The sequence below is a fragment of the Colius striatus genome, chromosome 9 (genome assembly GCF_028858725.1).
Source record: "Colius striatus isolate bColStr4 chromosome 9, bColStr4.1.hap1, whole genome shotgun sequence".
NCBI lineage: Eukaryota > Metazoa > Chordata > Aves > Coliiformes > Coliidae > Colius > Colius striatus.
Window position 1 is genome coordinate 12,248,783 of NC_084767.1, and position 26,001 is coordinate 12,274,783.

The following is a 26,001-nucleotide window of genomic DNA, read 5'->3' on the forward strand; positions in this document are numbered from 1 at the left end:
CAGCCAGCTCTCCGTGTGCCCCTCGGGGCTCTTTGCCCTTTGCCCGTTCCTCTCTCAGTCCCCATTTTACCGGGCAGCCTGGCTCCAGCGCATCAGCCTTCGCCCCTGACCTCCTGCCCAAGAGACGGGCAGGACCGAGTCCTTGCCAAGCACCGCTGTTGGCTCGTTTGTTTTCCGAGCCTTTGGGCGAGACTACCTGCTCCTTTCATCTTTTCTTCTTTCCAGCCCCCAGGGAACACGGTTTTGCCGCCGGCGTCACTCGCTGCGCGCTCCCGGCCCCGGCCCCGGCTGCGGTTCGGGGGTTTTGCCCTGTTCCACGTGGCTGCTTTTTTGGCACACGGCAATTTTCCACCCGGCTTTTGTCCTCCGCCTCCCTGGCCCCGCTTCCCCGCAGCGGGGTTGTTTTGAAGGGTGCCAGCGTGCGGGAAGGACCCGCACCCCAGTGGGACGGCACCTGGGAAAGCTGCTCGGCTGGGTGCCAGCTCGGGGTGGTGGTCCCCAGCCCTCACAGCTCGGGGGGCTGCTTCCCAGAAGGGGATGGGTCCCAGCAAGGTGTGGGTGCTCCCCATGGGGACCCCACTGCTCCCTCCCCTGTGCCCTTGGAGGGTGGGCTGCAGGAGCTGAGGGGTGACTAAAGGGCAAGTGGGGGTAATTGGGGAGCAGATGTAGAGTTAAGTAACAGGAAAGAATCCCGTGGGCAACTGGGACTGACTGGGAGCAGCTTGGCATGATTGGGAGACCAGTGAGGGTAACTGGAGAGCAGCTGGAGGTGCCTGGGACCACTGGGGGTGACAGGGGAAGCTGGGGGGAAGCTGTAGGGCTACATAAGGTAATCCAGTGGGCAACTGGGATAGGCTGGGTGTAAAAGAGGCAGCTGTGGGTGCCTGGGAGTAGACGAAGGGGGTGACTGGAGACAGTTGAAAGTGATTGGGGAGCAGTTTTAGGGATATCGTATAGATCCAGTAAGCAACTGGGAGCAACTGGGAGTGACTAGGGGCATCGAGGGGAAGGTAGTGAGCAGCGAGGTAAGACTGAGGTAACTAGGGGTGCCTGGGAGCAGTTGGGGATGACTGAGAGGCAAGGGGAGGTAAGCAGTGAGCAGCTGGGGGTGCTTGAGGCAACTGGCATGGGCTGGGGGATGACTGGGGGCAGCAAGGGGAAGGTAGTGAGCAGCGACGTGAGACTGGGCCACAACCTGAGGTACCTGGGGGTGCCTGGGAGCAGTTGGGGATGATTGGGAGGCAGAGGGAGGTAAGCAGTGAGCAACTGGGGGTGCCTGGGGCAACTGGGATGGGGTGGTAGTGAGGCGGCAGCGGGAGGGGCGGGCACTAGGACCGCGGGGGTCACCGCCGCGCCGATAGCCCCGCCCCCAGGTCTGGGCCCCGCCCCCTCCCGGCAGGGCCCGGCGGCGGCGGCGCGGCGTGATGACGTCAGCGGGAGCGCGCGGCGGCGGGCGGCGGCCGTTCCGCCATGGCGAAGACCGTCGCTTATTTCTACGACCCGGACGTGGGCAACTTCCACTACGGTGCGGCCGCGGCCGGGCGGCGGGGCCCGGGGCGGCGGGGCCGGGCTGGGGCCGGGGGAAGGGCCCGCGGAGGCCTGCGGGCCGGCCTGTGCCGGCGGGCCCGGCCCTGGCGGCAGGGGCGGCCCGTTGTTCCTCACCCCACACACACCCCGTCCCCTCGGTGAGCCCGCGGCCGTTTCTCTTGCAGGCGCGGGGCACCCCATGAAGCCGCATCGCCTGGCGCTGACCCACAGCCTGGTCCTGCACTACGGGCTCTACAAGAAGATGATTGTAAGCGACGCTTGCGCGGGGGCGCGGCGGGGGCGGGAAGGGCCGCGGCGGGCAGGCCCCGGGGCGGGTGTTTCGGGCTTATGCGTGTGTGAGAGCTGCCGGAGCCCTGTGCAGCGTTCTGCTGCCGGCGGGGAGACAGGCACGGAATGGCGAGGGTGGGCAGGGCCCTGCAGAGCTGCTGCAGCCCCAGCCCCTGCTCAAGCAGGTTCACCTCGCTCAGGGGACACAGGAACGTGTTCAGGTGGGGTTGGAAACCTCCTGAGAAGGAGCCTCCACACCCTCCCTGGGCAGCCTGGGCCAGGGCTCCCTCACCTCAGCACCAAAGCAGTTTCTTCTCCTGTTCCAGTGGCACGTCTTGTGTTCCAGATGATGTCCATCACCCCTTGTCCCATCGCTGGCCACCACAGAACAAACACTAGCCCCATCCTCTCTACACCCTCCCTTTAGGGATTTCAAGACCCTCCTTCAGTCTTCTCCAGGCTGAACAGCCCCAGGTCCTGTAGCCTTTCCTCCTCACACACGTTCCATCCCCTCAGCATCTTGGTGGCCCTGCACTGGCCTCTCTCCAGCAGCTCCCTGTCTCTCCTGAGCTGGGGAGCCCAGAACTGGACACAGGACTCCAGATGAGGCCTCAGCAGGGCAGAGTTAGAGGGGGAGCAGAACCTCCCTCACCCTGCTGCCCACTCTCACTGGTGCATCCCAGGCTGCCGTTGGCTTCTTGCCCATGAGGGCACGTTGCTGCTCAATTAGGACTCCCAGCTCTCTATCTGCAGAGCTGCTCTTCAGCAGTTCAACCCCCAGCCTGTACTGGTGCATGGGGTTGTTCCTCCCCAGATGCAGGACTCTGCACTTATCCTTGTTGAACCTCATGAGGTTCCTCTCTGCCCAACTCTCAAGCTGGTCGGGATCTTGCTAAATAGCAGCACAGCCTCTGGGGAATCAGCCAGTCCTCCCAGTTGGTGCCGTCAGGGAACTTGCTGAGGGTACACTCTGTCCCCTCATCCAGGTGGTTGATGAAGATGTTGAACAAGACTGGCCCCAGAAGCAATCCCTGTGGAACTCCACTGGCCACAGGCCTCACACTGGACTCTGTGCCATTGATCACCACCCTCTGGGCTCTGTCATTCAGCCAGCTCTTGATCCACCTCAGCTCCACTCATCCAAGCAACACTGCCTGAGCTTTCTGATGAGGATGTTGTGGGAGATAGTGTCTAAAGCCTTGCTGAAGTCAAGGTAGATGAGATCCACTGCTCTCCCCTCATCCACCAGCCAGTACTGCCCTGCTCTCAGCTCCTTCCCCCTCCTGTAGCAACAGAATTGTTCCTGAGCCGTTTTGGACCAGTGAGTGGTTTAATTCCTGGGCTGCCTGGTGGAGTTCCAGGTCGTGCTATCTGCTCCATCTGAGCCAGGTGCTGCTGCTGCCTATTGTCTCTGCAGCCTGTCAGCTGGTTGATGTGCCCTGGGGAAGGGACCCTTGCCCAGAGTGTTGTTTTCAGTGCTGGAGGCAGCAGCTACAGGCACTTGTGGTTGCTTGTCCATGGCTGTATTTTAGGGGTGCACATGCAGGCACACACATGTGCATTTGCAGTATCTCTTCAGGGGAATTACCTCATGAAAAAGAGGTGAAGGGCACTTCTGTCACAGTCACCATCATGCATACAGGGAGGGGAATGAAAGGAGGGCGCAAAGCCATCCGTGAGGCACGTTGGGACTTTCCCCTGCCCTTCTTCTCTGTGCTGCTGCATCCCACGTGTGTTTCCTTCCAGCCACATCCCCTGTTACTCACAAGCTGAACTGGCTGACCCTGAAGGTGACTGAAGGGGATATGTGCTCTCTAAATGATTGTAGGAGCCCATTGTGGGTTATTGCTTGTGGTTGTAGGTGATTGCAAGGAAATGGTAACAGGCTTTTCCTGAGGCTGTGGGGAGGAAAGTGTGATCAGCTTCTGTCAGTGCTGTGTTTCCACACCTGCAGCATGCTTTGGGGATAAATCAGGAGCTGCTCTGAACTTGGAGTGATCCTGCAGAGTTGTCAGACCAAAATAGGCCAATTCTAGTCCCTCTCCAGCAGGACCGGGTGCATCTCCATCCTAGGAATTGCTTCCCAGGTTCCCCCAGCCCCACTATTAGACCCTAAGCGAAACAAAAACCAACTTCTATTGTGTTCTCAAAGGCCTGACTAAGCATTTAGCTGCTGTGATATCAAACAAAGGCAAGTTGTGTCACTGTGAGCACAGGGGAGCAGGATTGGAGCTGTGGCTTTAATGCTGGCACGTTTATAGTGTCTTCTGCACTACCTGGACAGGACAAAGGGCAGAATTCTTGCAGGTGTTACAGCAATACAGTTTTCCTGCTTTTTCTTTCTTGAGGGCAAAGCCTGAACAACTAAAGCAGTACAAGTAGGGCAGAGGGAAAGGCTTGGTCTCAGCTGCTTTGTGCCTGCACCACTTTGTATCTGTGGCACTGTACAAGTTGCTGGTGTCTGGAACAGGCTCATTACAAGCCCATCCTTTGCCAGTGCTTCTCCCTGTGTGGGGAGAGACTTGTGGGCTGAGCAAAAGCAAGTGGAGGATGAGCTTCCTCAGAACTAAAGCATGATAGCAGTTTTTCAAGGAAGGTGCTAGAAGGGACCAGTAGAACAGTGCCTTGATTAAATATCTAGAATGATTTAAACAATAGGATGTCTTCCCTCTGCTCTCTAATCAATAGAGTTGCCTCTTACAGTCGCGTGCAGCCATGGTGACCTGTTGCACTCCCAGGGGGTTGCAGCTGGAGCACACACAGGGCATGTAGAGTCTGCAGAGTTTATCTTTCAGGTTTTCACTCTCAATGTATGAACTTCTGTGAGGAACTTTGCCTAGAGCTGGGCTGGTTCTTGCAGAAGCAGCAGGAAGCGTGTTGTGACATGACAGCCCTGTCTGTCAGACCCCCTACTGGCTGAGGCACTGGGCAGAGTCGGCTGCTTCCCTACCTTGGGGGGGCTTGAAACTCTTTTCTGGGGAGTTGTATTTTACACAAAACGCTGAAAAACCACAGGGGAAACTACTTTTCCTGAACAGTCAGCATCTGGCAGAGTTACAAGCCAGTAAAAGCAGGGATTGTGGTCAGCTGTGGCTGTCGAAGGACCCGCTGAGTGCATGTCGTGGTTACATTGCCATCCGCCCTTGCTGCCTCCTCCAAAGCAAAGGCTACTCTCTCCTTGAGATGAGTTTGCCTCCTTCCACTTTTCCCAGCCGTGGTGTGTGATAAGGCAGCGAGCTGAGGCTCAGCATTGCCTGGAGAGGGAGGCTTGTCCTACTGCTCTCTGTCCCTGCTGTTCTGCCTTGGATCCCTGGTGAGCCAGTTCTGCTCAGTAAAGCCAGCAGAGCTTCCTCTGGAGTCAGCAAAATGAAGCCAGGGACAGAGAGGGCTGAGGGCCAGAGCTTTCTGTGGTATTATTTGGAGCAGGCTGAAGGGTGGAAGGAGGCAGATTTTGTTTCCTGCCAGCAGCTGAGTCTGTCTTGAAGCTTTTTTCCCTTTCTTTCTGTTTTGAGTCACACATCCCTACTTTTTGTGTCCAAGAGAGCCTCTGGATATCCAGGGAGAACCATTTCTTCTCCATGATGTCTCTTTAGCATCACTTCTGGTCTTGTTTGATTTGCTGAGATGTCTGTGCAGGGCCCTCCTGGGGAAGTGGCTTTGCCTTCCCCCTCAGTACGTGCACCAAGGGCTTGTGCTTGCCACTTGCCTCATCCTCCTTGTTTGAGTTTCCCAAGGCAGCAGAAACACCAGACTTCATGTGGAAGACACCATAACACAGGCAGGTTGAGTCAGGAAAGGAGCTGATGGGTTTCTTGGGGTGTCTCATGTCTATGCTTAGCCAGGGAGTAGGCACAGGAGTGCAGCTGCCCTCAGCAGTTTTCCTTTTGGAGACGAGCTTGTGCACCCCACTGTTACTTTTTTATTTGTCACTCAAATGCCTGTTTAAATTGAGAGGAATCAGGAAACACAAGAAAAAAGCCTCTCAGTGCCTGCAGGCCAGCTTTAGTTTCCTCTTGCCAGGTATGTGGTGGTCACTTTTAACTTCCTGCATGTGCATGAAGTGCCAAACAGACAAGCCTGTGCTGTCCCTGGGTCTTTCATTTGAATCCATCCAGGTCCCAGACTGGTTTTTTTTAGCAGCCTCCCAAAGGAAACAAAGCTTATGCAACTCTCCCATCTGTCTATCAGTTTGCTCTAGAGAAACCTTTGAGCCTATCAGCCCATTACAGGTGAGCAAGGGACTGAAAGCACCCTTGTGTCAGAGCCTTGAAAATGTTTGAAAGCTGGTGAACGACAGGGGACTGGTACCTTCATGGAAGAAAAGACTGGAGCTGGAGCCTGGCTGGGTTATTGTGCTGACTTGCCCAGGGAAGGAAGGCATCAGAGAGTATGTGGCAAGAGCTGCAGTTGTGGTGAGAGGCAGGAGGTGTGTTTGTGGCTACGAGTGAGGAACCAGGTCTGATGGAGCGACTGGTTGAACTGGAAATTGAAATTGGAGCCGTTTTTTGACGTACCTGCAATAGGTCATTTGTCAGTCAGGCTGAGGATTTCTCCCAGGCAAAACAAAAGGTGAGTTTGGATGGGGGGAACTGAGCCTTTGCTTTTCTCTCCTGAAGGTTTTCAAGCCATACCAGGCGTCGCAGCACGACATGTGCAGGTTCCACTCCGAGGACTACATCGATTTCCTGCAGAGGGTGAGCCCCAACAACATGCAGGGCTTCACCAAGAGCCTCAACGCCTTCAACGTGGGGGATGACTGGTGAGTGCCCTGTGCCTCCTGCCAGAGGAGCCTCCTCCTGCCTCCCTCCTGTCCAGGCAGCTCTTGAGGAACAGCCACTTCCTCGGTTGGTTGTAACCAGACTGAGGTCCTGTCCCTCCTGTGTGTATCCCGTTACTGCAGCCTCCTTGGTTCTTTTCCCCACTCTCTTTAGACCTTGCACTCTCCCATGTGTGCAGGCTGTAAGCTGCTTGGGTTTAGGCTGTATCTCCTCTTGCAGAGCCTTCAGTTCCTGAACATGCCAACTCCTTTGTTTTAAACAATTGCCAGTCATTTTAGCTCCCTTAACTTGTGCCTGTTAAATTCAAGAGAAGTCTGAGAGGCTGATTTTCAGGTAGAGCTTCAGGAGATCCCCCTGCTTCTGTACAAACCACAGGAGATCTTGTGGAGAATATTCAGTCCCAGTCTTTAATGCTGATGAGAGATGAAAGATGGGGAAAGGCTGTGTGGGTGACTGAGGAAGGAGCAATATGCCTTGTCTGGCTGAGGATTGTCAGGACTGTCAGTAAGATTGTTCTTGTGTGTTCTAAGGAGGGGAAAGTTGTAAGTAGTAGCATGGGAGGAGTTCTGTTAGCTAGTTCTGTTAGTCTTATCCCACAAAGATCTGCTACAGCCTGGTGTTTAATATTTAGGCTGAGAATCATGAGTGGCCCGTAGCCTTGCTGCTCTCATCATCAGAAACCATCTTCTCAGAAATGAGAAGGGGAAATAAACCCCCCTGGTCTTCATGCTTGTCTGGGACTGAAATGCATGAGTTGATGCCAGCAAGCTGGTGACACAGGGGTTGTGTGTCCTGTGTTTGTGCTCTGCCAGTGTCTGGGTTGGATCAGCCCTTGCTGATGCAGGTGCAGCCCAGGGGACACAGCATGGGAGCAGACCAGCCCTCCCCTCTCCTGCTGCAGCATCTCCCATCCTGTCCCAGCTCTGGACACATGTCAGCAGGGCTGCAGGATGGATGGTGGCAGAGTGGGGAGCAGAGGAGTCTCTTCAGGACTGGCTTGGAAGCTTTCATGATCATTATCAGCTTGACCAGGTTTCCTTTTGTGTTTGCAGCCAGATCACTTGCCTGCCCCTCCTCAGCCTGTTACCACCAGGGTCAGGGTGATCCCAGATTCACTCTCAGAGAATGAGTTTTGATCTTGCTCAGCAAATGTCCCTGGGCAGTTTTATCCCTGGCTTGACTCTGGAGGAGGAATGTTCGGTGTTTGAGTCCTGGTTTCTCTTTCAGCCCAGTGTTTCCAGGCCTCTTTGAATTTTGCTCTCGCTATACCGGGGCGTCCCTGCAGGGAGCAACACAGCTGAACAACAAGGTAACTGAGCTGCTGTGCTCAGCTTCTGAAGCACAGGCAGAAACCAAGTGGTTTTCAATTTCAGGAGATCTTCCTGGGTTTGTTTTGGAACGCAGCAGAGCAAGCACTGTAAATACCTAATGTCATAGCTTGAGGCCATTCCTGTACTGTCAGAGACCACTAGTTAGCAGATGCTTAGCATGGAAGGAGTCAGAGGATGCTGATGCTGCACATACTGAAGTGGGAAAGTAATCTCAGCACTGTGGAACAAACCTGAAGCTGGCTGCTGGGAGACTTGGAGAAGGACTCAGCTATGGAGGTGCAGTAAATGAGACCATGCAGAAGGTCTGGAGAAGAGGGTCCCTCAGGAGAGTAGCAAAGAAAAAGTACAGAGCTTTGAGTCTTTTAGAGACCTGAGAAAGGTCTGTTGTGTGTAAAGAACAAATGCAGGAACAAACTGGATGTGCCAGGAGCTCTGATGGGAGGGGGACGGTGGTGGGAGATGATCTTTTCTGGTCTAAAGGGGAATACCAGAGATGGAGCTTTGGAAAGACCTCTGTGGGAAGAAGGGAAGGCCAGGAGAGTGCTGGTGGGCGACAGGGCTGGGCAGGTTGAAGTGGGTGCACTGGGGCAGTTGAGTGCAGGATGGATGTCACCATGGTGTCACCTTCAACTGACTCTTTCCTTTCCTAGATCTGCGATATTGCAATAAACTGGGCAGGGGGGCTGCATCATGCCAAAAAGTTTGAGGTAATGAGGCAAATCCACAGATCCCTCTGTTTTTTGAGGCCCAGGCTCTGTGTTGATCCCTTTCTGATGCTGTTTGCTTTTCCATGTCTTGCAGGCTTCTGGGTTTTGTTACGTTAACGACATAGTCATCGGCATCCTGGAGCTGCTCAAGTAAGGGTGTGGGGCTCAAGTAAGGGTGTGGGGCTCAAGTAAGGGTGTGGGGCTCAAGTAAGGGTGTGGGGCATGTGCAGCACTGCCCTCTGCCATGTGCTTTCCTTCTGCTGCTCCACTGTTCTCTCTCTTTACCCCCTCGTTTGCCCTTCTAGAATCCAGGAACTTGATTTTTGTCCTGGCCTCTTCTTTAGACACAAGGAAGCTTCAGAACTGGAATAGATGCCTCCAGTTTTGTTGCATGCAGCTTAAGGGGTACAGAAGAGTTCTCCAGTTCTCCTTCCCATCCATCTGTGAAATGCTCATTTCAGGCTCTCCTGGCTCTCAGTGTTGTTGCCACAGTGAGGTAAATGTGAGTTATGGCTCGCTGGAAACAGTGAAATGACTCAGATCTTTCTTGTTTCGCTTGAGTGGCTTAGGAACAGGACTTGGGCAACACATGGATGATCAAAGGACACTGGCTCTGAGCAGGAAAGTGAGAGCATTTGGTTTTCTTTTTAGGAAACAAGAAATAAATCCAGAACAGGAGGAAAGATTGCAAAAAAAGCACCTTGTTACTGGGATTAACCTGTGATTTGGGGTTTTTTTTGTGCTCTCTTGCCTCCTTGTCACTGAATCTGAGACCAGATGTTATGGAGTTAAAGACTTGGGGCTGACCTGACAATGATTGTGGGCTTGGCTGGTGCCAAGCTTCCTCACCATCCAGAGGCACATTTGTGGGAGGGACTGGGATTTCTTGTACCTCTTTCCTCTCTGACAGTCTTCCCATCTCTCTGGATGGTCAGGTCTTTGCTGCCTGTCACTGCACATCCATTTGCATGAGCCCCATGTGCCAGAGACTTCAAATACAGCCCAATCACCTCTCCCTGGAGATTCTAAAATGTCCCTGTTCTTCTCTTCCCTGTTTTCAGGAGCCATTTCTGTAGCAGGTGGCTTCATACTTGAGTTTGCTTCCCATCATGGGAGTACTGTGGTGCCCCTGCTCTCAGAAGGTCCCTTTCTCCCTTTACCAGGATGTGTATATCCCTCCCCTTTTCCTCCTTGCTATTATTTGTGTCTGGGATGAAGAATCTGGGCTGTCTTAGACAGTTTCTTTCTTGGGAAACTAAGGCAAGGTACAGATGTGCTAGTCAGCATGGGTCAGCATCATCAGCCAGTCTGATGTGATCACTGCTTCAGGCCATGGTTCCAAGGCAAGATGGCACAGACCATGTGTTCTTCCTTTCTCTTTCCATGTTGTCTTGTTGTTTCAGGTCCCTCCCCAGTCTCCTAATGTTTTGGCCTGGTCCCTGTTTTCTGGGGCCTGACCACATGCAGTGTTTGTGGCAAGTTGGAGAAATTCTCTCCAGCCAAGCAGGCAGCTCTGGGGCTGGCAGGGATGGCTTAGGGCCGTGTCTCCAGTGCTCGAGAGCACATCAGCTTTGAGCATTTCCCCAAGGCATTTGCTTGTGATGATCTCCCTTTCTTCACCCTCTGTCACCCAGCAGGTTTCTGTTCCAGTAAATTGAGTCCAGCCTGGTGGTTTTGGTGCTGGCCAGCTGGGATACAGTGCTGCCAGTACTCTGGCACAGGAGGAAGTGAGTGTTCCTACCTCCTCCTTGGCTTTCACTTCTTGATAATGATGACAGATCATTGGAGCTCTTAAAGATTAACTAAGAGCAGGCAGTTTGTAGAGGAAACAAAACCCTCCAACTCTCTAGCAGCCACAGGTCCTTTTCATCATGTGCTTTCTGAGACACTCCTGTCCCCATCTGAAAACCTTTCATTCTAGTATCTGTTGCCAAAGACATTGGAGGGAGACTTTTTTTAGTGTCGGGATACGTTTGTATACAAAGATCTCGTGTCTAAACCATTTGATGTGCCTCAGGTGAGTTCTCCTGGCAGGTGGGCCTGTGGGGAGATGGTGGTGGTGCTTTTGAGAGCTGTAGGTGAGGGAGGTTGGGTGCTGTGCAAGCAGTGATGCTCTTTTTCCTCCTGTATTTGACAGATACCACCCACGTGTTCTGTACATTGACATTGATATCCACCATGGAGATGGGGTGCAGGAGGCTTTCTACTTGACAGACCGTGTCATGACAGTGTCATTCCATAAATATGGGAACTACTTCTTTCCTGGTACAGGTATGTAGTGTCCCTTGTGGTGTGGACACAGACCTTGCTTCAGAGTCCTTGGGAAGCTCTGCTGGAGCGTGTACAATCAGGAAATGAGAGCTGCAGGGGGAACTGATGGAAGGAAGGGCGTGGAAAAGCAAGTAGAGAGGAACACAAGTACAGTTGTATGTAAGAAGGAGGGATCCTAGCCAGGTTGAGAGGTCCCACCCCAGAGCAGATCTGGCCCTTCTGCAGCCCTGAAGGCCCCGAGCTGCTGTGACTCTGTCTGTCCCTGGCCAGGTGACATGTACGAGGTTGGTGCAGAGAGCGGCCGTTACTACTGCCTCAATGTGCCCCTGCGAGATGGCATCGACGACCAGAGTAGGTGCCCCCTGCCCCTCTGCCCTCCCCTTGCCCAGGCATCTGCTGCTCCTTCTACTCCTGAGCCGTGACAAATCTCTCTTTCTCTCCAAAGGTTACAAACACCTCTTCCAGCCAGTCATTAACCAGGTGGTAGATTATTATCAGCCCACCTGCATAGTATTGCAGGTAAGAAAGTAAACATCTGGGCACGTGTCCATCCCTTTCAGAGCTGGAGCTGGCAGGGGACTGCTGTCCATGTGCTTTTCCCTCCTGTTGGGGTTGGAAAAAACCTTTAAGATCATTGAGTCTGCCCATTCCCCCAGCCTCTCTGCCCCAGCCTGGAGCTTGGTGTGGCCCAAAGGCAGGACCCAGCACTTGGCCTTGTTGAACCTCATCCCGTTGCCCTCAGTCTTCCTGCCCTCATGCACCCCTGCCACCCAGGGTGGGACCACTCTGGTGAATGAGAGTGGCCAAGGGATGGGGATGCTGATGTGTGGCTGGAAGGCAAAGCCACTGGAGCAAAACTTTAGTGCTGCTCTTTGTGTTCCCCAGTGTGGAGCTGATTCTCTGGGCTGTGACCGTTTGGGCTGCTTTAACCTCAGCATAAGAGGACACGGGTAAGTGCAACAGGGCTGGGGCAAAGCAGCTACCTGAAAAAAAAAACCTCATCCTTTAGTCTGAAGGGCTCAAATGAGTCCTCTGCTGTGAGGTTTGAGCTTGGCCTTCAGCAGCTTTGTGGGTTTCTTTTGAGGGGGTCACAGAACGAAGCTGCAGAGCAGTGGTTCAGAGTAGCACATGATTGTGGCTCCCTGATAGGAAGCCCTGAGCTCTGGCTGTATTGCACGAGCCATGGTTATGTGTGAGTGCCCACTGGGCATTTCTGACAGCCTGTGCGTGCTGCAGTTAACAGCTCTGACTGGCTTCTGCTTGGGGGTTTCTAGGGAGTGTGTGGAGTACGTGAAAAGCTTTAACATCCCCTTGCTGGTACTGGGAGGAGGCGGTTACACAGTCCGCAACGTGGCACGATGCTGGTGAGTCCCTTTTCTACTTGTTGGAGGTTGCTGGTGAAGCAGTTCCTGTGGGTTTTGGCCCTGCATGTACCATGTGGCTTTCTCTGAACGTGAGCTCATGCTGTTCCTTGTTTTCAGGACTTATGAAACATCATTGCTTGTAGATGAAGCAATTAGCGAGGAGCTCCCATACAGCGGTGAGTTGGGTTTCTCCTCATTAGCTGAGCTAAAGTATTTGTTACATCAGCTGAGGGATTAACTCTGCTGTTCTGCACTGACCAGAGATAAGACCAGGATCAAAGCAACAGTGCTTTCTAATCTTAGAGATGGCCTTAAGTCAACTCCTGCCACCCACTCATAGCCTCTGCTGGGCAACACACCCTTACTGTCATGTGTCATTAGTGTGCATCATCTCCTAGTCAGTGACCTGAGTGTTACTTTTGCTCTCTCTGCAGTTTTGGGGAGCTCCTTGGTGTTGCAAAGCTGTAATCACTTCACTTTTTAGGATCTGGTCACTGGGGCAGTGCAGGCTCGCTGCCTTCCCTCTCCTCTAACTCTTGCTCCTTCCATCACAGAATACTTTGAATACTTTGCTCCAGACTTCACCCTTCATCCTGATGTCAGTACAAGGATTGAGAATCAGAACTCCAGACAGGTCAGTGCTTGCAGCTGTATTGCAGTATCAGCTGTGTTCTTCGGAAGCCCTATGGGTGATGCTCTGTCCTGTGAAACCAGGTGGAACCCAGGCAAGGAACTCTTGCAGGGCAGAAAACAGATGAAAAGCAAACAAAATCTTTCCTCTGGGATGTCAGAAAGTCTCAAAAGCACTTGAGAACTTTGCTGGGTTGTGTTACTGCCCTTCTGTGGGCTTCAATGTCCACGATTGGATTCACTCTCCCACCTCCTCTGCTCTGATAAATAGCTGTTTCTCATGGCCATCGCGTAGCTGATGCTGGCAGGTAGCAATGCTCAGAGCTGGGGCTCTGTGCAGACTGACAAATCTCACTGTGGTGATCTCTCTCTGTTCTATTTTTCTGCTTAGTACTTGGATCAGATCAGACAGACGATATTTGAGAATCTGAAGATGCTGAACCATGCTCCCAGCGTGCAGATCCACGATGTCCCTTCGGACTTGCTCAGCTACGATCGCACGGATGAGCCTGATCCAGAGGAACGAGGCTCTGAGGAAAACTACAGCAGGTACCACCAGATCTTGTTCTGGGGAAATGGGCTTCCCTTTCTGTCCCTGGTAAGACGGGCAGGTGATGTACTGGTGACTGTTTCCTAGAAGAGATACTAAAGCCATTATGGCTTCACCCAGGGAGCCTCTCTAGAAATGAGCGATCTCCCCATGAGCTGTTCTGAGGTGGTTTTGGTGCAGGGCATCTCCTGATCTTTAGCAGCATGACTAAGGCATTGTTCTGTGGCCCCAAGGCTGCCAGGCCTCTCCTTGCTCATGGTGATTGTCTTTCCCCCCAGGCCTGAAGCTGCCAACGAGTTTTATGATGGTGACCACGATAACGACAAAGAGAGTGACGTTGAGATCTGAGGGCTCTGGTGTGGGGCTCTGGACTGAGGGGGGTCCCACTTTGGACATGGGTGCTTGGAGCAGATGACTGGGCCACGTGGGGACCAGTTAGCCCTCCCTTCATGTTTGATTGCATGCAGTGGCAGCAGGAACACCACCACTGCAGGCTTCTGCTACCTGGAGAGGCAGAGAGCAGTGAAATGTATTCCCCACTTTCCACCACGGTTCCATCTGTGACTGCTCTGGGCAATGGACATTCAAGTAGTGGCTGAATCTGTGCTGTGTCCTGGCTGCTAGCTGTGCCACTGCCCTCAGAGCTGGCTCAGCCCCATCCCCTGCCTCCCAGGCAGGCTTCTGCCAGCAAGGTGGAAGCTGCAGCGGTTGTGTCTGCCATCTGCCTCCTCAGCAACCAACACCTGATACATCCTGCTCTCCCCAGCCCTCCACTCAGGTACCTAGCCGTCTGTGCTCTGAAGCCTGCACTTGAGAGTTGCTTCCTGATGTCCCTTCTAACCATCTGAGGCTCCACAGCTCAAGGAAAACTATTGGAGAAGACTAGGATGGGGGTGGGGAGTGTCCCTGGAGCAGGGAGCAGCTTGATGTAGCAGGGTGGAAGAACATACGCAGAGCACAGTCTTGGTTGTACCCCCCATGCTGAGTTTAGCACTCGCAGATGCTTTGACCTGGACCTGCCTTCCCTCTTTATTCTTCAAGAGGCTAAAATCACTGTGGAACAGAGGTTTGGCTGCCAAGGTCAGTACATAGTGTGTCTTGCACCTCTAGTGGAACTTCCATCTGTATTTTCCACATGGACCTTCTGTGTATTAGCAAGAGACTTGGGCTGCTTGCTCGGAGGGGAAACCCCTCTTGACTATACCCAGGAGATGTCATTGCTGGTGGCTGAGGGAAGCTGCTTCCTCCAAGCCCTGCCTGGCCCTCACACAGCAGAGATCTGTCAGCCATCCCTCACACCCCAGGCTCTGCTGCTCCTCCACCTGAGTCATTGCCTGGTACCTGTTGTGGTTGGGAGCGTACTGGTTGGGGAGGTGGAAGGGGTTTAGCCTCTGACTCTGTACTGGTCTGTTTGTTTACTGATGTCTTTAAACATTAAATGAAGAGGCAGTATTTTTCTTACCTGACCTGTTGTTCCTCTGTTTAATGCTCTTGGCTCCTGGCCTCCCAAAGACTGAGAACAGGAGTATCATTCCTGGCAGGGTGGTGTCCACTGTCTGAATGAGGTTCTCAAACTTGTCTAAGTTTTCATCCTTTGTGCACAGTGAGAACACCCTAAATTTCCCTCGCAAGAGGAGAGGTGGGCTGGTGGACACTCCTGCTTGTCCCCTCTGATTGCAGCAAAAGGCTTTGCAGGAAGCTGCAGGGCTGATTCAAGAAACTTTTCCTGTGATGGTTGTAAGTGTTGTGGTTTCTTTGAGTTGTGGTTTCCTCAACGGCCTGCTCTTGGCAGTCTCTTTCCTGGAGCCCTTGTTGAGGGCTATTCTTTGTTTCTAGACTGTCACTATCTCCCTCTTTGCTCCCCAACACATGTCCTGTATCAAATAAGCTCATGCTGGCCTGTGTGAATTGACATTCCTCTTGCCAATGAACCTGTGGGAAGAGGATAGTAGAAAAGCAGGAGGGTCTGTAGCCTGTGATGTGAGGGTCAGGAGGAGACACCAGCTTCACCAGATCTGTTGATCTGTTCACAGGTGATGTCTGTTCCTGTTAGGATGTTCACACAACTGCCAGCCCGAGGCTTCAGCTTTGTGAGAAAGAGGTAAAGCCTGGCCAGAAGTGAGCTACACTTCACACTGCTACAGCGTGAAGCAGGCAGCAGGCAATCAGTGTTACTCCCACCTGCTGTCCAGAGAAGTTATGGTAGAATTAGTGTAGGCACAGAGAGGGGTGATAACACAGCTTCTGTATGAGGAAAGGCTTGGATGAGGACACTGAGCTGGGAAAGGATTTGGAAGGTCTGTTGGTAAGGGTTTCTCCAAGTATATAGACACTAAAAGGAACATCAAGTGAGACTCACGAGTGGCCAGCTTGAAAGAAAAAGGCTGCTTTGCACACACCTTGAGCCATGTCAGCTTTTGCCAGCAGGTGTTGTGAATGTGGGTTCAAAAAGGGAGGGCAGAAATCAAGGTTAACACAAAGACTGGCTGCAAATTATTGGTGAGTATTCTGAAGAAGTCTCACTGTGCTTGTGCCATTCCTGGGCTAGGTGGGCCTTATTCTGCCCTCTGTTTGGTCAGTTCCAGTTGTTTCTGGTATTGTGTAGAAGAAAATGTTCTTTGCAGATCACAAGACACTAAATGCTGCTTTAGCTGCTAGCTGCATTTGTTAAAAGGAACACTTTGACCAAATAAAAAGTAAACTTTTATTCCAGCTTGCCACCTCACCTGGTGTCAGAGCTGTTTTGTTCCCTCTGCTGCTGCTATCACCCCTCATAGCAAAACTAGGGAGGAAAATAGGCTCCTGCCTTGAGTAAGAGGCAGTGTTTGTTTTGGGGGCAGTTCTACCTTGTGATTTTTATCTTCCCTGTGAAGATGGGAGTGACTTTACCCTGCAGACCCCCAGACAGGATTGCCCTGCTGCCCTGCACTTTCCAGAGCCCTGCTCTCTCCTGTGTTTTGAAACAAGGCTGCAAATGGTGAGTATCATTGTACCTAGGTTTCTAAAGGTGGGTTTGTTTGGGGTTTTATGGGGTGGTGGTTGATTTTAAGGGTTTTATTGAAGCAGCTAGCAACATCAGGCTATAAAGGTTTTTCTTCCTTGTAGTTGTATTTTTACAGTGCAGCAGAGCTGTAAAAGTAAAACCAGAAAGCACTACATTTGCTGTTTGATATTACAGAGCTCCTGGAGCCACATCAGCTCAGCGTTTGCCCCTGCCATCAGGCACCTGACACTGAGGTAAGGCCATGGCCAGTCTGACACCCCAGGCAAGGTGGCCAACCTCATCCTCCTGAGCTGTAGCTGATGAGTGGCAGCTCCCTAAGCCAGAGGGTGGGTTGGCAATAACAAAAGCTAGATGATGAGGTCTCATTTAATTATCCGTAGGGAACGTGTGAGAACACAGTTGTGCACCTCTGGATAACAACGGTTGTTTGAGGCGCAGGTGAAGGGGCAGTAGATCAGAGATGGAATGGTAGGAGTTGGAAGGATCTTTAGAGCTCATCCAGTCCCAGCCCCTGCTAAAGCAGGTTCCCTTTGCTCAAGGGGCACAGGAACGTGTCCAGGTGGGGTTGGGAACCTCCCGAAAAGGAGCCTCCACACCCTCCCTGGGCAGCGTGGGCCAGGGTCCTTCACCTCAGCACTGAAAGAGTTTTTCCTTGTGTTTAAATGGAACTTTTGGTGTTCCAGCTGATGTCTGTCACCCCTTGTCCTGACCCTGGATACAACAAGTGCTGCCCCAGGCTCCTGACACCCACCATTGAGGTATTTGTAAACATTAGTGAGATTCCGCCCACCCCCCCCGGAGTCCCCTCCAGACTGAACGAAACGGAGGGGGGATGAAAATGATGTTTTGTGTGCTAAAGCGCGGGTTTTCCCTTTCTCGACGGGTTTTATTTCCTCTCCCTTTTTTCTGGTCGCCGCTTTCCCTCTTCCCTCACGCAAGAACCGCCTTCCCACCTCACTTAGGCAGGGCGGCCCGGCCGCCCCGGGCGCCGCCTCCCGGCCGCCCCGGGCGCCGCCTCCCGGCCGCCCCGGGCGCCGCCTCCCGGCCGCCCCGGGCGCCGCCTCCCGGCCGCCCCGGGCGCCGCCTCCCGGCCGCCCCGGGCGCCGCCTCCCGGCCGCCCCGGGCGCCGCCTCCCGGCCGCCCCGGGCGCCGCCTCCCGGCCGCCCCGGGCGCCGCCTCCCGGCCGCCCCGGGCGCCGCCTCCCGGCCGCCCCGGGCGCCGCCTCCCGGCCGCCCCGGGCGCCGCCTCCCGGCCGCCCCGGGCGCCGCCTCCCGGCCGCCCCGGGCGCCGCCTCCCGGCCGCCCCGGGCGCCGCCTCCCGGCCGCCCCGGGCGCCGCCTCCCGGCCGCCCCGGGCGCCGCCTCCCGGCCGCCCCGGGCGCCGCCTCCCGGCCGCCCCGGGCGCCGCCTCCCGGCCGCCCCGGGCGCCGCCTCCCGGCCGCCCCGGGCGCCGCCTCCCGGCCGCCCCGGGCGCCGCCTCCCGGCCGCCCCGGGCGCCGCCTCCCGGCCGCCCCGGGCGCCGCCTCCCGGCCGCCCCGGGCGCCGCCTCCCGGCCGCCCCGGGCGCCGCCTCCCGGCCGCCCCGGGCGCCGCCTCCCGGCCGCCCCGGGCGCCGCCTCCCGGCCGCCCCGGGCGCCGCCTCCCGGCCGCCCCGGGCGCCGCCTCCCGGCCGCCCCGGGCGCCGCCTCCCGGCCGCCCCGGGCGCCGCCTCCCGGCCGCCCCGGGCGCCGCCTCCCGGCCGCCCCGGGCGCCGCCTCCCGGCCGCCCCGGGCGCCGCCTCCCGGCCGCCCCGGGCGCCGCCTCCCGGCCGCCCCGGGCGCCGCCTCCCGGCCGCCCCGGGCGCCGCCTCCCGGCCGCCCCGGGCGCCGCCTCCCGGCCGCCCCGGGCGCCGCCTCCCGGCCGCCCCGGGCGCCGCCTCCCGGCCGCCCCGGGCGCCGCCTCCCGGCCGCCCCGGGCGCCGCCTCCCGGCCGCCCCGGGCGCCGCCTCCCGGCCGCCCCGGGCGCCGCCTCCCGGCCGCCCCGGGCGCCGCCTCCCGGCCGCCCCGGGCGCCGCCTCCCGGCCGCCCCGGGCGCCGCCTCCCGGCCGCCCCGGGCGCCGCCTCCCGGCCGCCCCGGGCGCCGCCTCCCGGCCGCCCCGGGCGCCGCCTCCCGGCCGCCCCGGGCGCCGCCTCCCGGCCGCCCCGGGCGCCGCCTCCCGGCCGCCCCGGGCGCCGCCTCCCGGCCGCCCCGGGCGCCGCCTCCCGGCCGCCCCGGGCGCCGCCTCCCGGCCGCCCCGGGCGCCGCCTCCCGGCCGCCCCGGGCGCCGCCTCCCGGCCGCCCCGGGCGCCGCCTCCCGGCCGCCCCGGGCGCCGCCTCCCGGCCGCCCCGGGCGCCGCCTCCCGGCCGCCCCGGGCGCCGCCTCCCGGCCGCCCCGGGCGCCGCCTCCCGGCCGCCCCGGGCGCCGCCTCCCGGCCGCCCCGGGCGCCGCCTCCCGGCCGCCCCGGGCGCCGCCTCCCGGCCGCCCCGGGCGCCGCCTCCCGGCCGCCCCGGGCGCCGCCTCCCGGCCGCCCCGGGCGCCGCCTCCCGGCCGCCCCGGGCGCCGCCTCCCGGCCGCCCCGGGCGCCGCCTCCCGGCCGCCCCGGGCGCCGCCTCCCGGCCGCCCCGGGCGCCGCCTCCCGGCCGCCCCGGGCGCCGCCTCCCGGCCGCCCCGGGCGCCGCCTCCCGGCCGCCCCGGGCGCCGCCTCCCGGCCGCCCCGGGCGCCGCCTCCCGGCCGCCCCGGGCGCCGCCTCCCGGCCGCCCCGGGCGCCGCCTCCCGGCCGCCCCGGGCGCCGCCTCCCGGCCGCCCCGGGCGCCGCCTCCCGGCCGCCCCGGGCGCCGCCTCCCGGCCGCCCCGGGCGCCGCCTCCCGGCCGCCCCGGGCGCCGCCTCCCGGCCGCCCCGGGCGCCGCCTCCCGGCCGCCCCGGGCGCCGCCTCCCGGCCGCCCCGGGCGCCGCCTCCCGGCCGCCCCGGGCGCCGCCTCCCGGCCGCCCCGGGCGCCGCCTCCCGGCCGCCCCGGGCGCCGCCTCCCGGCCGCCCCGGGCGCCGCCTCCCGGCCGCCCCGGGCGCCGCCTCCCGGCCGCCCCGGGCGCCGCCTCCCGGCCGCCCCGGGCGCCGCCTCCCGGCCGCCCCGGGCGCCGCCTCCCGGCCGCCCCGGGCGCCGCCTCCCGGCCGCCCCGGGCGCCGCCTCCCGGCCGCCCCGGGCGCCGCCTCCCGGCCGCCCCGGGCGCCGCCTCCCGGGGGGCGGGGAGGCGGGCTGGCGCGGAGGCGGGCTGGCGGGGAGGCGGGGAGGCGGGGAGGCGGGCTGGCGGGGAGGCGGGCTGGCGGGGAGGCGGGCAGGCGGGGAGGCGGGCTGGCGCGGAGGAGGGCTGGCGGGGAGGCGGGCTGGCGGGGAGGCGGGCTGGCGGGAGGCGGGCTGGCGGGAGGCGGGCTGGCGGGAGGCGGGCTGGCGGGAGGCGGGCTGGCGCGGAGGCGGGCTGGCGCGGAGGCGGGCTGGCGGGAGGCGGGCTGGCGCGGAGGCGGGCTGGCGGGGAGGCGGCGCGGGGAGGTGGCGCGGGGAGGCAGGCTGGCGGGCTGGCGCGGAGGCGGGCTGGCGGCCGCGCGGGGAGGCGGGCTGGCGGGAGGCGGGCTGGCGGGAGGCGGGCTGGCGGGGAGGCGGGCTGGCGGGAGGCGGGCTGGCGGGGAGGCGGGCTGGCGGGGAGGCGGGCTGGCGGGAGGCGGGCTGGCGCGGAGGCGGGCTGGCGGGAGGCGGGCTGGCGCGGAGGCGGGCTGGCGAGGAGGCGGGCTGGCGGGAGGCGGGCTGGCGGGGAGGCGGGCTGGCGCGGAGGCGGGCTGGCGGGGAGGCGGGCTGGCGCGGAGGCGGGCTGGCGCGGAGGCGGGGAGGCGGGCTGGCGGGGAGGTGGGCTGGCGGGGAGGCGGGAAGGCGGCCGCGCGGGGAGGCGGGCTGGCGGGAGGCGGGCTGGCGGGAGGCGGGCTGGCGGGGAGGCGGGCTGGCGCGGAGGCGGGCTGGCGGCCGCGCGATGCCAGGCGCCTCACGTCTCGGCCTTCCGAGGATGGGAAACACAGCGAGCAGAGCCGCGGCTTCCCGCCGGCTTCTCCCCCGCCGCCGGCTTTTAGAGGAGGTGCCGAAAACTCGACTTTTCCCCCCCTTTCTAAGTTGCTGTCGAGCGATATAAATCCCCTCCGTGTGTGGGGGGTAACTTAGGTTGAGCTGCTGCTTGGGTGGTGGTGCAAGCCCCGGGGCTTGGCGAACTGAGGCTCTGCTTTCCTTTCTAAACGAAGAAAACAGAATGTTTTCATTCTTTCCCTTAGTTTTTGCATGTTCAAGAGGCTCCGGGAGCATTGAGTTCAGCCTCAGGTTTGGGTTATCACCTCAGCACGGGCTCCTAAGGCAGCTCCGGCCCTCGGCTGGAGAGTGGGGTGAAAATCTGCCCCAATGAGTTCATAAACCCCCCAAAAAATGCCTCTAGGGTAGCTTGTGTCTGATGGGAAGCTGAGTTGAGGTGTTTGGATAATCAAAATTACTGTTTGCTTCTAAGTGTTGGTGGCCAGATGCCCAAAGGTGGGATCCAAAGCTTTTCAGGAGCTCCTCTGCTGTGGAAAACGTAGAGGCAAAGCCTAGCTCAGCGAGGGCCAAGCAGGGCCTTGGCTCAGGTTTCTTTGTGCTTCTTGCTGGGCTTTGCTTCTCCTGAGCTTTTGGAGCTCCTCAGCTTGGTTTGAAGGTGCTGAATTTCCAGGCTGTTCTAGAAATGTCTAGGCTGACCCTGCCCCTTCTTATGAAGGGGAGGGATTGTTGGCATCTTCTCTAGTCTGTTCAGACTGTCAATGGGTAAGAAAAGCCTCTGTTTCTTGTAGGTGTTTTCTCTGTTGCTGATGTTAATATTATTGTTGTAGGAGCTGCCAGTAGGGCTTCACTCACTGAGTTGTGAGGTTCAGACTGAGCCTCCTTGCTTTCTGAGCTACTTGTAAGAGCAGTTTGGGCGTGCTTGGATTCAGTTTTAGCCCCCAGATATAAAGAAGTGTTCAGATTCTGGTACAGATAGTTCATTACAGCTCACATGGCTTTGCTTTTCCTCTTGCTTGGAAGCCTTTGATGCGAGCTCCAACTTCTACCTTGATGAGGGTTTTTCTCCTCTTTGCAGCTCTCCTGGTTTCATCTGGGATAGTCCTGATTTTCTTCCTAGTAGCTCCCTCCAACACAGCCTGAAGGCAGGTTCCCTTCTTCTTTCCTACTTCAGTTTTTCAGGATGTGAAAAACAACCTTAAGCTCTTCCAGCCCAAATGAAGCCCTGTGAGGTCACCTTGAAGGGTGGAGTTGATGCCAGGACAGCTTTGGTCCCCTGGTATCATTCATCCTCAGCAGCCCTTCCTTCTTGTACCTTTCATTGAGCTGAGGTTGAAGGGAGACCTTTCCTTCCTCTTTAGTGCTTCAGGGGCTCAACTGAGGTCTGGTGTTTTTTGTTTCATTTTTCTGTTTAAAGAATTGATTGTAGATCTTTTGCTTTCTGTCAGTAAATTAAGTAGCAATTTATGGTCTAAAATAAAGGCAGTCTCCAGGATTTCCACCCAGGAGTTACATGTCCAGCAAAGCCTGTCACTGTATGCCATTGTCAGCCTTCAGCCTAATGAAGTGCCTGTGTTTCACGGTAATGTAACTCAAGCACCTCTTAAATGCCCAGACTCAGAGAGTAAATAACCAGAACTGCCTTCCTTGGTGCTCACACAGGGCAAGAACCTGCAGCAGCAAGGGAATGGTTGCTTTTGGGCAGCTCCAGAGCTTGGAGGTAACTGTATTCACATCCCCAAATGATCCCCTGCTTAGTGTACAGGACTCCACCTTGGCTGAGCATGATGTTATAGGAATCTGGTATCAAGGTCAGAACCTTTTCTGGCTGGAAGTGGGTGAAGTCACTGTCCTGTGTCAGGTGTTACAACTGGCCAGGCAGCTTAGCCTTTCACTAGACCTGTGTGATACTTTTTCCTTCCTTAATCTCATTATGGACTGCTGAGAGGTGTTGGGGCTGGGAAACTCATTTCTCAGCCCTCCTCAGCCTTGGGGTTTGTGGCCCATGATGGAGACTGAACTGCTGAGGACAATTTTGCTCTTACGGTGTGCTTCACTCCTACATTTTCCCATCAACGTGTGCTATTAGCTTAATTTGCTCTTGTGGTGTTTTGTGACTGTTTTCCATTCCTGAGTACTTGTGTGTGTGTGTTGGTTTTTAATGGCCTGTGAACTGCACATTCCTTTCTTTGAAACCTTGTAAATAGCTTTGGAGGAGCAATTTGCTTAGGCAGGGTTTAGGGCAAGGAGCAAAATGAACTTGCAAGCTGAAGGCAGGTTTTGGATAGAGCTGCAAGTCTGTTTTCTCTAATTGGGTGGGTTTTAGCTTTCTGATGAGCTGCTCTATTTGATAAGCCTAACAGTAGCTGTATTTGCACCACACTTGTGTAAGAGCTCACGTTAGAAACAGTGCTCTTCTTGCTGAACTTACTGCACTGAGTGCAAGTGTAGCTTTTGTGGATTAAAGTAGTCCAAAGATGGGCCCACATGCATATGTTTCATTTGAGGTGAAGCCCCCTGCTATCTACAGGCAACTATCTTCTGCCCTAAACCTAAATAAGATGTAACTGCTTTGAGATCCTTTCAAAACCTTGACTGGAGCTGAGGGATTCTTATGTGTCGGGGCAGCAGTTCATAGCAACACCAGAGCTCAGTCTGGTGGTTTCCTGCAGTGCTACAGGTATGGGGTCACCAGCAACTGCCCACGAGCCAGCAGTGTGCCAAGGAGGCCAAGGGCATCCTGGCTTGTCACAGCAATGGTGTGGCAGCAGGAGCAGGGCAGGGATTGTCCACTGTGCTGGGCCCTGGGGAGGCTGCAGCTCAAGGGCTGTGTTCAGTGCTGGGCCCCTTACTCACTGCCAGAGGGACACTGAGGGGCTGGAGCATGGCCAGAGCTGGGGAAGGGGCTGGAGCACAAGGGTGATGCTGCCTTCTCACTTTTCATTGACAGGAGAAGTTGGCAGCATCCTGTGAGGGGAAGGATGGGGATCAGAGATAGACTTGATCATCTGGGACATGCTTTAGGGTGGTGCCCATGCTTCTGGGCAGCTGAGCATGAACTGACCTCTGGCATGTTCTTATTTCTGTTTCAGGTGGAGAGGTGAAAGTAGAGCTTAAAGACATCAAAAGGGAAATGACTTCACACTCTTCTTCCCTACCTGCAGCTTCACTCCTAGACACTACCACCCATCCACTACCAGGGACTGTTTCTGGAGACATCCCACCAGCTCCTCTACTGCCCAGGTGTTCTGGCATCCCAGCAGCTCCATCATGAATGGATATTCCTGCTCCTGCCCGTGGCTTTGGATGCAGGGGAGCCTGTCAACCTCAACTGCTTCCATGAGGATTGTCTCCAGAGAAGTTTCTCAGCCAGCCATACAACTGAAGACCACACTGGACTAAGGTAGGACCTATGTTTTAAAGGCTGCTTTACACTGTGTTTATTCACCACAACAAGCTCACCCTTTGCCTTGTGTCTCATCTCCTCAGTGCTCCTGCCCTTTGCTCTGCCTGTAGTTCTTGCCCCTGCCCTGAGGACAGATTTAGGACTGTGTTTTGTCCCAGGGCTGAGGGCAAGCCCTGCAGCTGTACAGTAGAGGGAAGTTATGAGTAGGATGGCTTGGAAGGTGATGTACTTAGACATCACTAAACTTACATGCCTTAGAAGGGCAGAAAGGGGAAAATGTCTTGTGCCTTTGAGCTTTTCTCCTGGGCTCTCATTGGGTACTTTGCCCCAGGGCCAGGCCTCATCCTTTTGCCTGCTGACACCAGCTGCAGTGACAACAAACTTTCACTTCAAGGTGATTTTATGGTGCCTTTTCTTAATCAGCAGCTCCTTGCTCTGCTGCTGAGCCTGGGAGCAATCTGCTTTGTCTTTCACTCTTTGTTTGACTTTGATATTGAAGGCTGTTTTTCTGAGTGTATTTTCCTGGGTGTATTTTATTAGCTAAGGTTCCTAGTTTGAGGTGTCTGTGGGATTTGGCAGCCTGGCAAAGTTTCCCTGTGGGACAGAAGTGACCTGCCTGAAGGATAATATGGAAGTGTTTTGTGCAGGTCTGTGTGGCTGCACTCTCAGCTGCAGTAGCTGAGGCCAGGCCGGGTGGCACTCGGTGTTTCTGCAGAAGAGTAGGGGAGTGCTTGTCCCGATCGTGGTCTTATTTACGCTTCGGAGAGATGCAAATCTGCGTCTCTGTGCCATTCAGGTTCGGGTGCAATGCTGCTCTGGGACACCAGGTGGCACATGGATCAATTGGTTTTGCAGGGAGGCTTTGTGTCCCTGCTGCAGCCTGTGTGTGCAGGCCTGCTTCATAGCCTGGTAGGGTGAGCCTGTAGTGCTGGGGATGAATTTTGGAGGTAGCAGCAGAGTCCTGCCGTGCTCTGGGATGCACAGAGGGATGTCAGTGCAGGGCAGCAGCTGCAGAGCGTGTCAGACAGGTGGTTGGCACAACTGTCACACAAAATCACAGGATGGTGAGGGCTGAAAGAGATCTCCAGAGATCATCTAGCCCAACTCCTTGCTAAAGCAGGTTCCCCTTTCCTGCCTGAGCCTCTGCCCTGTCCCAGCAAAGCCTCTGGCAGCAAGAGTGTAGCTAGCTGGGCAAGCAGAGCAGTGGCCAGGGTGACACTGGCCTTTCTGCACAGCCCCTGCTGCAGCCCTACAAAGCCAAGCTGTGCCCTGGGCTACCACTTGCCCTGCCTGGTTGGTAGCCCAGTGCAACCTCAGCTGGGCTCCTCTAAAGAGCTCTTTCCAAAGCATGTAATCACTTCTGTACTGTTTTCCATATTAAATAAAGCTCCTTGTGTAGTTACCTCTTGTATTTGTTGGTAGATGTAATCCAGAGAGACAGGAGGTAGTAATACTGAGTGATCACAGAATGGTTTGGGTTGGAGCTACCTTCAGAGATCATCCAGTTCAGCTCCCCTGCCATGGGCAGGGACACTTTCTACTATTTAGGTTGCTTACAGACCCATCCAACCTGCTTTTGAACCTTTCCAGGGATGGGGCAGCCACATCTTCCCTGAGCAACCTGTGTCAGTGCCTCACCACCCTGATGTGGAAGAATTTCCTCCTTATATGTAATTTAACCCTTTGCTCTTCCAGTTTAAAACTGTTGTCACATCACAGCAGGCCCGGTTTATCCCCACCTTTCTTGTAAGCTCCCGTTATCTATGGAGAGGTGCAGTAAGATATCCTCAGAGCCTTCTCTTCTCCAGGCTGAATAACCTCTGAGACTCTCCCCCTAGCAGAGCTGCCCCAGCTCTTGGACCATTTCAGTGGCTGCCTCTGGCCTCAGTCTTACAGGACCATGTCTGTCTTGTGCTAAGCATGTCTGGAGATGAGGCTAAGCTTCAAGTGCCCTCAACACCACTGTCCTGTGTCACTGCTGAAGCTGTTAAATAGTACAGGTCTCCCTGCAGGCCCCTGAGGGTCACCTCCCATCACTGATCTCCATTTGGACACACACCTGTCTAAGG

At 57.0% G+C, this 26,001-nt stretch overlaps 1 protein-coding gene and 1 long non-coding RNA gene across 3 annotated transcripts in view; both read left to right on the plus strand.

Moving 5' to 3' along the window:
- Positions 1 to 1,428: 1,428 nt before the first annotated feature.
- HDAC3 (histone deacetylase 3) lies at positions 1,429 to 14,912 on the plus strand. Of its 2 annotated transcripts, XM_062002759.1 has the most exons (15): positions 1,429 to 1,525; positions 1,713 to 1,795; positions 6,432 to 6,574; positions 7,821 to 7,902; positions 8,575 to 8,631; positions 8,726 to 8,781; positions 10,769 to 10,902; positions 11,173 to 11,253; positions 11,348 to 11,421; positions 11,788 to 11,852; positions 12,177 to 12,266; positions 12,384 to 12,442; positions 12,821 to 12,900; positions 13,288 to 13,445; positions 13,725 to 14,912. In XM_062002759.1, the coding sequence occupies exons 1-15, from the start codon at positions 1,471 to 1,473 to the stop codon at positions 13,792 to 13,794; spliced, it is 1,287 nt and encodes a 428-aa protein (XP_061858743.1). In that variant the 5' UTR covers positions 1,429 to 1,470; the 3' UTR covers positions 13,795 to 14,912. The 2 variants fall into 2 exon arrangements, with proteins under 2 accessions (XP_061858743.1, XP_061858744.1); XM_062002760.1 differs by lacking the exons at positions 1,429 to 1,525; positions 1,713 to 1,795; positions 6,432 to 6,574; ... (1 more) ...; positions 8,575 to 8,631; positions 8,726 to 8,781 and adding an exon at positions 8,996 to 9,127.
- A 428-nt stretch (positions 14,913 to 15,340) lies between these two features.
- LOC133626090 (uncharacterized) overlaps positions 15,341 to 26,001 on the plus strand; it is a 30,947-nt gene continuing 20,286 nt past the window's right edge. The window contains exons 1-5 of the long non-coding RNA XR_009819281.1: positions 15,341 to 15,547; positions 16,320 to 16,423; positions 16,625 to 16,683; positions 17,134 to 17,208; positions 23,619 to 23,929. This is a non-coding gene — a long non-coding RNA (uncharacterized LOC133626090). The remainder of the gene's footprint in view (positions 15,548 to 16,319; positions 16,424 to 16,624; positions 16,684 to 17,133; positions 17,209 to 23,618; positions 23,930 to 26,001) is intronic.

Bases quoted from the DNA above. Each gene is read 5' to 3' on its own strand.
- HDAC3 (XM_062002759.1), top strand. From the start codon at position 1,471: ATGGCGAAGACCGTCGCTTATTTCTACGACCCGGACGTGGGCAACTTC. The intron at 8,632-8,725 runs GTAATGAGGCAA...CATGTCTTGCAG, and splicing joins ATCATGCCAAAAAGTTTGAG to GCTTCTGGGTTTTGTTACGT. The intron at 10,903-11,172 runs GTATGTAGTGTC...GTCCCTGGCCAG, and splicing joins CTACTTCTTTCCTGGTACAG to GTGACATGTACGAGGTTGGT.